This window comes from Ceratotherium simum, chromosome 9, assembly GCF_057802395.1.
Source record: "Ceratotherium simum simum isolate JZ-2026a chromosome 9, ASM5780239v1, whole genome shotgun sequence".
Classification (NCBI taxonomy): domain Eukaryota; kingdom Metazoa; phylum Chordata; class Mammalia; order Perissodactyla; family Rhinocerotidae; genus Ceratotherium; species Ceratotherium simum.
Window position 1 is genome coordinate 82,938,180 of NC_141908.1, and position 10,921 is coordinate 82,949,100.

The window sequence follows — 10,921 nt, forward strand, 5'->3', positions numbered from 1 at the left end:
GTCCTGTTTGCCACATTCGGTGACAGAAAGCAGGTATTCAAAGCTTTGTCCCTCCTACCCCCCTTGGTCTTTCTGCAGAACACAAAAGGGAAAGAAGCCTCTCTAGCAGGGTAGCAGTTCATTAAAATACATTTCCTAGCTCCGGGGTTCCCATTCTGTACTTGAGAGTGCAGGTCACAGATGCTGTCATCAAGGTTCCATGTGGGATCCACGAGGCTTTCTCCTGACGGCCAGTGTCAGGATTAGCGCAGCCCCAGCCCAGGAGGAAACAGCCTAATGAATACCGACTTGGAAACAGTGCTGTCGGCACATTATTTAAGCTGGTACATGTGCACAATTACACACCACACACACACACAGACCTGTCACTGGAAACGGTCATGTGAAAATATGACAAAGGTTTGCAAGGATAAACCAATAAGGCACCAAGAAAAATTATTTTCAGCCAATTTAGACAACTTCAAAATGTGAGGAGGGAAATAATATAAATTAAAAAGACTTCTCTTAAGTCTGGTGAACTGGTTCACTGAGAGGTCACGTTAGTTCCTTTAGACAACCTTCTAAATCTTCACCCTGAGCCTATGAAGTGAGACACTGCTGCCCGGAGGCTGCACAGGTGAGACCAAAGTGGGCCCTAGGTCCTCTCCAACTTCACAAAGCCGGCTGTAAGGAAGCTGCTAGACCATCCCACAACCTCTCACTTTATAACTGTTATCAGAAGTTTGGGTTGTTTGCACAATAAAAATGCAAATCAGGGGAAAATAGTTCGTGGGCTGGAAATGGGGGTGGCCGTAAACAGACCTGGCTCCTCTCCCCTGGGTGGGGTGGCTGATATTAGTAAGACAGGGAAGCAGATGTCCTTTATCTTTGAGGGAAGAGAGAGGCAGAGCAGGGGTGAGAACAGAGACTGAAACAGAGGCGGCTCTGAAGGTGGGTCTGGAACTAGACCCCCAAAAGCATCACCTACATTGCCTCTCCTTGGCTTGGTAACCTTTGTCTTAACTGTCTTAGTTCTCAAAGTAAATTGGTTGACCTTTTTTAGGTTTGGCACATTGCCAAAATGAAAAAAATAATTTTTTAAAATGAAGAATTAAATCACTTTCATCCCACAACTTTTAGATACACTGTGCATCATTTCCAGATTCCTCCACAAAGAAAAGAAGGAAGGGGGACAACCCAAATTAGGCGCAATGACTGGCGGCAGCAGAACGATCTACAGACTTTCTGGGAGACACAGTAAATGAGGGAAGAGGTCAAGGGCATCGGGCAAGATCCTCATTTGAAAACAGGAGAGGAATCATCCCTCAGGGATCTGTTTCAAGGTTCTAAGAAGCAGATTCTGAGTAAGTAGAGGAATAAGATGTGCAAGAAGTTCTGTAGCTATGTGTACTAGGTTTTGTCAAATCCACTGAAATTTTACCTATGATTCAGAGGGTGAGTGTGTAAGAGCAGTGCATTCTTTTTTTTAATGTGAACAGCTTTTGAGAGTCCTTAAAACTCTAATATTAACCAGGCTTCTCCCCACCAGCAACGTGTTTAAATTCTCTATGGGAACTATGCGTTTCTTTACTTAATATCCATGAAGTAAAAATTGACCTGGGCTTAAACCTTACTTTTCCAACTTTGGTATAAATGAAGCACAATGGCCTAGACTTCTTGTTTTCCTGGGGAGGCATTCTCAAATTTTAATTGCTTTTGCCATTTTGGCTTCTTAAATGTAGTCCCCACTCAGTCCTGGTCATTGGTATTTTGCTGGACAATGCAGTCACCCCCTTCCCCAGTAATGGCCTCACACTCTTCATGAATGAACGGTTAAACAGATTAGGAAAGCAAACAGAATTTTCTAATTGTAAAGAAACGTGTGTGTGTGTGCGTGCGTGAGTGTGTGTGTGTATTCATCAATACATAGGCTTTCCTCTATGAAAGAAGGAATGGTGAAACAGATTAGGAAAGCAAACAGAATTCTAACAGCAAAGTGTGCGAGTGTGTGTGTGCGCGAGCGTGTGCTCGTCAATATACAGGCTTTCTCAGAAGAGGAGGAAAAGGAAAATAGATGGAGGTGGGGGTGGGGGCCAGCTCTCCTCCTGCTGTGGCAGTGCACTGACCCCCTTTACAAGCTCACGCCAGTGTGTCCTGGGTCTCACTTGTTTCCAGAGACTGCAGAGAGCAATGTCTTGCTGCTTTTGGAATATCTGGCTATAAACTAGTCCAAAGTCCAGGGACACTTATTTTCCCTCATTGCTGCCAGTGTTTGTTCACAGGTAGCCAGCCTCCCTCCCGGTTCATGCACCTCATTCAGGGGCGGGTGTGGTTTCTAATCACTGCTCTCCAGGAGAGGAGGAATAAGAAAAGCAAAAAGACTGTTTAACATGATAAAGGAGGTGGGATGGGGTGGAGCCGGTAAGACAAGTGTTGGAAATTTACTAAATTACTGGAGATACTTCCGTTTTAGTCCTTAAATCTAAAAAGAAGCTCCCTTTAACAACTATCCCTAAGTACTTGCAGAAGACGGAAGTGAGTTTACTTTTACTAAAATTGCAACCCAAGTTTTTTTTTTTTAAAAATTGGGACCACTGAAGAACCACTCACTCCTTCTCTGGCACAAAGCTGCTCTCTGACCAGTCTAGAATTCAAGCTCACCCAATGCCCATCCCTTAGGTTCCAAATATTCACACCAGACGCTCTGTGATGTGCCACCTCTAACAGTGTCAACGCTGTTGCAGGTGAGAACCAGAATGATTACAAGCACTACAGAGAAGAGAGGGAAGCTTGCTACGCAAAGCTGGGACAACACAAAGTAGCTTTGGGGAGGCTCTAACCTATTCTGCTTCCCCCCGCCGTGTGACCGGGGGTTTCCGTGAACAGGGACAAGCACCTCATCTGAGAGCGTCTTGGACACTTGAGGCAGCAGTGCACAGAGAAACACTCTGACAAAGCACAGCGTGCCGGCCACAGCAACCCGAACTTCCACTGCTCACGTCTTTTTAAAAAACCCAAGTTATAGGAAATCTATTTTCCCAATTTAAAGCACACAGTTCAAAGAACCCTGACCCAGGGGAACTTCACTATAATGCCAACCTTCGGACTATAAAGTCCTCAAAGCAAAGGTAAACTTTGTTGCCAAAATGCAACAAAGTTAAAAATTGAGACAAACACATATAAATTAAAAACAGGGTTCCCCTAAAGAAGGCAGTAAGAAATGCCAAACAGCGTCGTACTCGCAGGCGGCGCCCCTCCGAGGTCCTGGGCCAGGGGCTCCCTGTCAGCCCCCTTCCCGCTCCACGTCGCCCCAGGAGGGCAGCAGCACCAGGAAGGCAAACGGAAGTGACCTCGGCAGAGCCGCCGCACACACCCGGCCCTCCCTCAGCCCCGGCCTCCGCGGCCTCGCCCCCTACACGTGCGACAGGGACACCTGCTTGTGGTGGGCGGCGGGGCCCGGCCCGGTCCTGCCCGTGAGCGCCGCGCTCGCCTCCGTCTGCTCCCCGGCCGCCCCCGCGTCCTTGGGGCCCCGCGCGCGGCAGCAGCGGCCGGAGAAGCGCCGCCATGACTCCACCGTCTTGCCGGACCAGATCCAGACGCCCGACGTGATGCCCACCACCAGGCACATGAAGTACTTGAGCATGAGCACCCAGTACTCGGGCTTGGCGCGCGGCGCGCCCGCCTCGGCGCCCGGACACGCGCAGGTGAGCGCGGCCTCCCAGCTCTCGCGGTGGTGCTGCTCGTACAGGTAGCAGGCCACCAGCACGCCGGCCGGCACGGTGTAGAGCAGCGTGAAGACGCCGATGCGCAGCATGAGCTTCTCCAGCTTGTCCGTCTTGGTGCCGCCCTGCTTGATGACGCTGCGGATGCGGAACAGGGACACGAAGCCCGCCAGCAGGAAGAGCGTGCCCACCAGCAGGTAGAGCACCAGCGGGCCCAGCACGAAGCCACGCAGCGAGTTCAGGTTCTGGTTGCCCACGTAGCAGATGCCGGCCACCGGGTCCCCGTCCACGGAGCTCAGGGCCAGCGCCGTGATGGACTTGACGCTGGGGATGAGCCACGCGGCCAGGTGGAAGTACTGCGCGTAGCCCGCGATGGCCTCGTTGCCCCACTTCATGCCGGCCGCCAGGAACCAGGTGAGCGACAGGATGACCCACCAGATGGAGCTGGCCATGCCGAAGAAGTAGACGAGCAGGAAGACGACGGTGCACAGCGCCGGGCCCGTGGTCTCGTAGTGAATGTGGCTGTGCTCGCGGCTGCAGGCAACGCTGGCGTGGCCCACGACCAGGCGCACCAGGAAGCCCAGCGACACGCACAGGTAGCAGGCCGACAGGAAGATGATGGGGCGCTCGGGGTAGCGGAAGCGCTCCATGTCGATGAGGAAGGTGGCCACGGTGGTGGAGGTGGAGATGAAGCACAGCACAGACCACAGGCCGATCCAGAAGGTGGCGAACGTGCGCTCGTCGGGGCTGAAGGACGGCTGGTAGCAGGGCACCGCGCAGTTGGGGACCTGGCCCGTCCGCACCTTGTTGAAGAGCGGGTGCGACTCCTTCACGATGGGCACGAAGGGCTCGCGGCACTTGCACACCGACGGGCCGCCCGCGGCGCACTCGGCCCCCAAGGACGGCGCCCCCGGCGGGCCCGGGAGCGTGGGTTTGGCCGGGAAGGGCCTGGGGGGCGCCGTGGTGGCCTCGCTGCGGTTGTAATCCATGCACAGGACCTCGGCGTCGCGGCCCAGCACCGGGAGGCGGTCGCAGCTCATGCGCTCGGGCCAGGCGAAGCCGTACTGGCGCATGAGCGGCGAGCAGCCGGCCTTGGCGCGCTCGCACACTGAGCGGCAGGGCGGCAGCGGCTTGTGGTAGTCGGGCAGGCAGATGGGCGTGTACATGGAGCACAGGAAGAAGCGCAGGTCCGGCGAGCAGTGGATCTCCACCAGCGGCCAGAACTGGTGCACCTCCAGGCCCGCCTCGTCCTGCGTGTCGTGGTTGAACTGGTTGGGCATGTGTGTCAGGTTGTAGCCGATGCCGCGGCACATGGGCACCGTGATCTCCTGGCACACCGGGGCCTTGGAGGCGGCCGCCGCCCGGCCGGCCAGCTGCGCCAGGAGCAGCAGCAACAGCGGGGGCGCGGACGGGTCTGGCCGAGCCATGGCCCCCGCCCCGAGCGCGGGCCCCGGGGGAAGCGGGGCCCCGGCTGCCCTCCGCCCCGAGCGCGCGGCGCCGGGCCCGCAACCTGTTGGTTTCCTTTTCTCTGAAATCTCCAAGACTCCGGCGCGGGACGCGGCGTGTCGGGGAGGCGCTGCCTCGGGCGCTCGCTCTCGCGGGGCGGCGGGGCTCCGGCTCCGGGGAGGCGCCTTCAAAGAGGGGGACAAAGTGCGCCCAACGCCGTTAGCGGGGCGTCCGCGGCCCCGACCCCCGGCCTCCAAACCCCGAGCTCCCCCCTCCCGCCACCTCCCGGAGCCAAATCCGGACCCCTGGCCCCGGTCCGCGCGCTCGGCCGGGTCCGCGCGGGGCCGGCGCGAGCGGAGGGCGGCGCGGCTCTCACCTCCGGGTCGCGGACGCTCCGCTCGGGACGCCCGCGGGCCGGGCCGGCCGGGAAGTTGGAGACGCGGGTCCCGGGCGGCAGGTGGGCGTCTCAGGCGGGGGGCCGCGCCCCGAGCGCGCGGGCCGCCGGCCGGTCGCACGCCGTCGCCTCCTCCGGGTCCGCCCGCATGACCGCGCGGCCGCGCCGGCAGCACCTGGGCGGAGGGGCGCGCTGAGGGCGGCGGGCCGGTCACGGCCGGCGAGGGCCCCGCATGAGCCGCCCGGCCCTCCCGCTCCCGCCAGGGCTCCGCCGCCCGGCGTCCCGGCGGGGCGGCCTCCGCACGCGCTCGGCTCCTCCCGCGCGCGCCTCCTCGCCCGCCTCCGGCCCGAGCGGCGGCGGCGGCGGCGTCCGGGCCCGGCTGACCGGCCTCTCGCGCCCGCCCGCCGGGTCACCTGCCTCCGGGCCGAGCCCCGCCCCCACCCTGAGGCCCTGCCCCCGCCCGGCCCGCCCGCTCTCCGCGCGGCCCCGCCCCCGCGCCCTGCGGCCCCGCCCCCGCGCCCTGCGGCCCCGCCCGCCCCGCGCCGCCGGGAGCGTGGGCCAATCGCGGGCCGGGACGCGGGGGGCGGGGCGACTGCTAATCAGGCCTCCAGCCCGCCGGCCGCGCTGCCGGCGCCCTGCGGGTCCTGGGCGGCGCCGCGGTGGGGCGGTCACTCCCGCGGGGTCCCGGCCGGTGGGCGAGCCGTGAGCCCGGGCGTCCGTCCCCTCCGCGCCGCCCTTGCCGGGTCAGCCCGGTGGGAGGAGCGGGGCCCCCGGGCCGCGCGCTGATCCGGACAGCCGCTCGCCGCCCACCCCCGCCCCTCGGTCCGCGATCCGACGCGGCTGCACGGGTGAGCGCAGGCGAGGACACCTGGCCAGCCGAGCTCAGACACGTTCCCGGCGGCCGCGGCCCGACTGTCGGCTCCCGCGGCGTCCGGGGCCCCCGCGTGGTGGGCGCTCCGCGGCGAAGCAGGATTCGACCCCGGGAGTCGGGCCGCGCATCCCCAGTTGTAACCACCCCCCACCCACCAGCGGCACCGCCCGAGCTTCACCTTCGCTTTCGCATCTCGTGAACAAAATTAGACTGTGGTGACAAGAAAGTGCTTTCTGTCTTTGGAAGACTCGAGAGCTGTTCATTATCCGAGAGGTTTCAACCCAGGGTCCTAAGTCGCACGCGGAGAGGAGCCACGCCGCTCGGCTCTGCTGTGGGCCGGGCGCCCCCCGGGGCGTCCCCCGCACACCCGTGCACCGCGCACCCATGAACCCGCGCACCCGCCCCGGGGTGTCCCCCACACACCCGTGCACAGCGCACCCGTGAACCCGCGCACCCGCCCCGGGGTGTCCCCCACACACCCGTGCACAGCGCACCCGTGAACCCTCCCCGGGGTGTCCCCCACACACCCGTGCACAGCGCACCCGTGAACCCGCGCACCCGCCCCGGGGTGTCCCCAGCACACCCGTGCACCCTCCCCGGGGTGTCCCCCGCCCAGCCGCCCCCGCGCACCCATGCACCCACCCCGGGGTGCCCCCGAACACCCGTGCACCGCGCACCCGCCCCGGGGTGTCCCCCGCGCACCCGTGCACCGCGCACCCGCCCCGGGGTGTACCCCTCACACCCGTGCACAGCGCACCCATGCATCCGCGCACCCGCGCACTCGCGCACCGCGCACCCGCCCGGGGTGTCCCCCGCGCACCCATGCACCTGCACACCTGCGCACCTGCACCCGTACTCGTGGACCGGGCCAGCGGCAAGACCTGCCGGGCGCCCCGACGGCTGGGCGCGCTGTGGCGCTCTCCAGATGGGTTGTTATGCTGCAGGTTTCCAATGTCCTAAAATGCCTCTTTTCTACGTGTTCTAATTAGGTTGGAAGACCGAGGTTTTTAGCATACTTGAAATTCATTCACACGCTTACAAAGAGGGTTTGAATTGTTTCCCGCTCCCCCACCCGTTCCTTCCACTGGGAAGAAGGCGCAAAAAGGCAGGAGGGCCTGAGGACTTGAAAAGGGCTGAGGTAGCCCGCGGTATTGTCGATTTGTGTCCTGGATCCCATGCGCACAGACTGGGAGACTAAAGGGCAGAAAAGCCCTCTCCCTTCTGCTCATCAATAAGGCTTGTGGGGGGCCGGCCCTGTGGCTTGGTGGTTAAGTGCGCGTGCTGCAATGCTGGTGGCCTGGGTTCGGATCCCGGGTGCGCATCGAGGCACCACTTCTCCGTCCATCCTGAGGCCGAGTCCCACATACAACAACTAGAAGGATGTGCAGCTATGACATACAACTATCTACTGGGGCTTTGGGGGGAAAAAATAAAATAAATAAAATCTTTAAAAAAAAAAAAAAAAATAAGGCTTGTGGGAAATAATGAAGAATATGTGTATTAATCCCAGCCTCAAAGTTAAAGAGAATATCGATAGCTTCGCCAACAACAGAACTATTAATAAGTATGTTTCAAATGTACATTAGGTCTTTCGTTCGCTGGAATTCTACAGGTGTTCACATTTTATCCCTTTCATTTTTTGGAAATACTTGGCACTCTGGGTTGAAAGTCGTGGGAGTTGAAGAGCTATGGAATAGCAATAAAAAAGATAGGGAAGCCCGCAGTGGAAAGAATGTGGTGGCCAGCATGCCAAGGGAGGGCTGTCTCCTTCAGTGCCCTTTATGCAACATGTGTATTATCGGGGATGGACAAGTGTTGGCTAATAATAAAAAGTATTTGAAGTTGGAGAATGTTAATCACTCACGCTGGAATTTAGCCAGAATACTTGTGTTATTTTACTTGGTTCTGAATCAAACGATCTTATCTACTGGTTTGTAAACTTCTCTCTTCTTAATCAACAGTGAAATGTTATTTTTGCTTGGAGATCTCGAATAATAGTAGTAATAACAACAGAAAACTTTGCCAAAAGAGACGTATTTTGTATTGTATAGCTTTTTGTATCATTTGAATTTTCGCTTTTTAACATATAGTACTTCAATTTAAAGGCAGTTTAAAATATGCTGGCTATTTAACACGTATTAAGCAAGGTGCTCAATAATTCTGTTGCGTTAGCTCATTTAATCCTCACAACAATCAGATGAAACTGGTACCATAATGACTTGCTTGAAGTTACTTATTTAGTTCATGGAAAGGACAGAAATCACAATTTTCTCCTGAGTCATAACTTGGTATTCAACAAACTAGAAAACACTAAGTTATTTTTTTTAGGATGCAATTTTTAAGAACCTGAAACATTGCCAAGCATTCTCATCTATTAATTCACTCCTCTATCCTTCCATCATCCATCCATCCGTCCAACAAACATCAAATTTCTCAGCTGAAGACACTACTGCCATATTAGACATTTCTGAAAGCCAAATTCATGAAATCCAACTTAAATTATTGTCCAAGGTGTGTTTATTAATTGATAGAAATACAGAGGATAATGCTAAACATTCCATCTAGTACGTGTGTGACATTCAAAAGTCCTGAAATATTAGTTTTGGATTTTGTCATAAGGCAATAGCTGCAGCATTTGAATCATACTATTGTTGTGAAGTGTAAATCGCGTTGGTTATACATGCATTATTCTGTTGAGACACGTGACTGTTCAATGCTGTAGGGACGAATGGCCAGGTAGCCTTCGTAAACTCTACAATCCCTTGATAATCAAGCCTGGAACAGTATGCTGCACAATAGACACGTTCAATACATATTTGTGAAATAAATGGACCAATGAATGGCAACTGAGATGAACTTTTAAACCTTAGCAACCTTGTGAGCGCCATCCCGAGGTTGACCACAGCCTGTTAAGTGCAGTGTACGTCCAGACCTCGGCTCTGCCCCTACCAGCTGTGCCATCCCGGGCAAGTCCCCTGACAGCCCCAGGTCCTCCTTCCTCATCTGTAAGATGGAGTTACAAAGAGTTGAGTCGTGGTGAGGGATAAATGAATTTATAAGGTAAAGGGCTTAGAACCATGTCTAACACCTGGTAAGTCTATATAGGTCTTAGTTATTATTCATTTCTACTATGGTTCATTCTATTTTTCAGTTTTCCCAGTCTTCTATATTTTCTTTTGTATATTACCTTAATAACTGAAAAAAAATAGTTACATCTTTTAGATGTGGTTTATGTTTGAGCACACTCCCGGCTGACACCAGCCATCTCTAGCATTTGGATAGCAGTTTCATGCCGAAGGAGGGATCATTCCACTCGCCCGAATCAAAGTGCATGCGCTGACATCAGCAGCCAGCCCGTGAGCGTGTGAGCATGCGCAGTGCTGGCACAGACACCCGCAAGCCAAGGTGGATGTGTCACAGGTCTTTCCAGACCAGCTCCTTGTCTTAGAGCACTTCTGATCACTCCTTTTCATCAGGTCAGACACCTCTAGATAAGAAACCAAGACAGGAACCAGAGGATTAACACGATGAGTGATTTACCCAGGTTCACATTACAGGTAGAATAATCCAGCTATAATCTTTAGTCCTCTCCCCTCCCCCAGCGTGGTGGAAATTATAGAAAAGTGGAAGCTTCTTTCTTTCCCCCCGGAGGCGATGGAAATACTAGTCTCTTTTATTTCCTTAGTAAACCGCAAGCTTGGCCCCAGCTGGACCTTCTGCAGAAAGGGTTACTCACCTCGGTATGTAAAACGGAGCACCTCTGGGGAAGGTGGAGAGAAGTGCATTCTCGTCTAACCGCATGTGACTGTTTGCACTAAAGGAAACGTTATGGAAATAACAGAATTGTGGTTCAGTGATGGTACAGTAAACCTCAGCGGTGGCCACAGTGACAGCACCTGATGCGTACTGAGCATTTGCAGTGCGTATACTGTGCAAGCATTTTACACTATAATCTGTTACTCCCGGGAATCCTGTAAGGTTGATATTATTATCCCCATTTTATAGATGAAGAACTAAGGCTCAGACAAGTAACTTGTTACACAAGGTTACACACCTTCCAGCTGGAGTTTTCCCGACTCCAAAGCCTGCAGTCGACTGCAGCCTTGTTGTTGGCCTGGCAGTGGAGGGTCCCGAGAACAACCAGATGGTAAATCTCTGGATAAGCAACTTCCCTTGTTCCTTAGCATCCCTTTCCTGGGGTCCAGGCCGAATCTTCAATTCTGGTGGAGCCTCTTGTGTGGGGGCTAAAGTGTGGAAAAACTCAGGGCTCTAGATTCGTCTAGAATCCAGTACAAGTCTAGAGCCAACTTGTTCTTCAGGCTTTGCAGACCAGGTGCCTGGTGGGGTGCACCTTAGATGAGATTTCAGAACCTTCCTGGTGTCTGGGCAAAGGAAGCTTCAGTTCAGTAAATACTGACACTGTGCCTGCTGTGAGCCAAGCACTGGTGCCCCGGGGTGCAAAGACAGTGAGGCATGGACTTCCCAGGCCAGGCGTGGTGGAGCGCAGAG

The 10,921-nt window shown here is 55.7% G+C and overlaps 1 protein-coding gene and 1 long non-coding RNA gene across 2 annotated transcripts; both read right to left on the bottom strand.

The window, feature by feature from the left end:
• Positions 1–3,269: 3,269 nt before the first annotated feature.
• On the bottom strand, positions 3,270–5,271 carry FZD5 (frizzled class receptor 5). The gene has a single exon (XM_004426848.3). It carries the CDS (start codon positions 5,126–5,128, stop codon positions 3,392–3,394), a length of 1,737 nt encoding a protein of 578 aa, XP_004426905.1. The 5' UTR covers positions 5,129–5,271; the 3' UTR covers positions 3,270–3,391.
• Positions 5,272–9,734: 4,463 nt separating this feature from the next.
• LOC147916367 (uncharacterized) lies at positions 9,735–10,629 on the bottom strand. Its single transcript, XR_015553127.1, has 3 exons — positions 10,467–10,629; positions 10,149–10,226; positions 9,735–9,899 (listed from the first exon to the last, which is right to left on the bottom strand). It is a non-coding gene; the product is annotated as an uncharacterized LOC147916367 (long non-coding RNA).
• Positions 10,630–10,921: the final 292 nt, after the last annotated feature.

What these genes read in the sequence shown, in the direction of transcription:
- FZD5 (XM_004426848.3), bottom strand. Translation starts at nt 5,128, where the DNA reads ATGGCTCGGCCAGACCCGTCCGCGCCCCCGCTGTTGCTGCTGCTCCTG.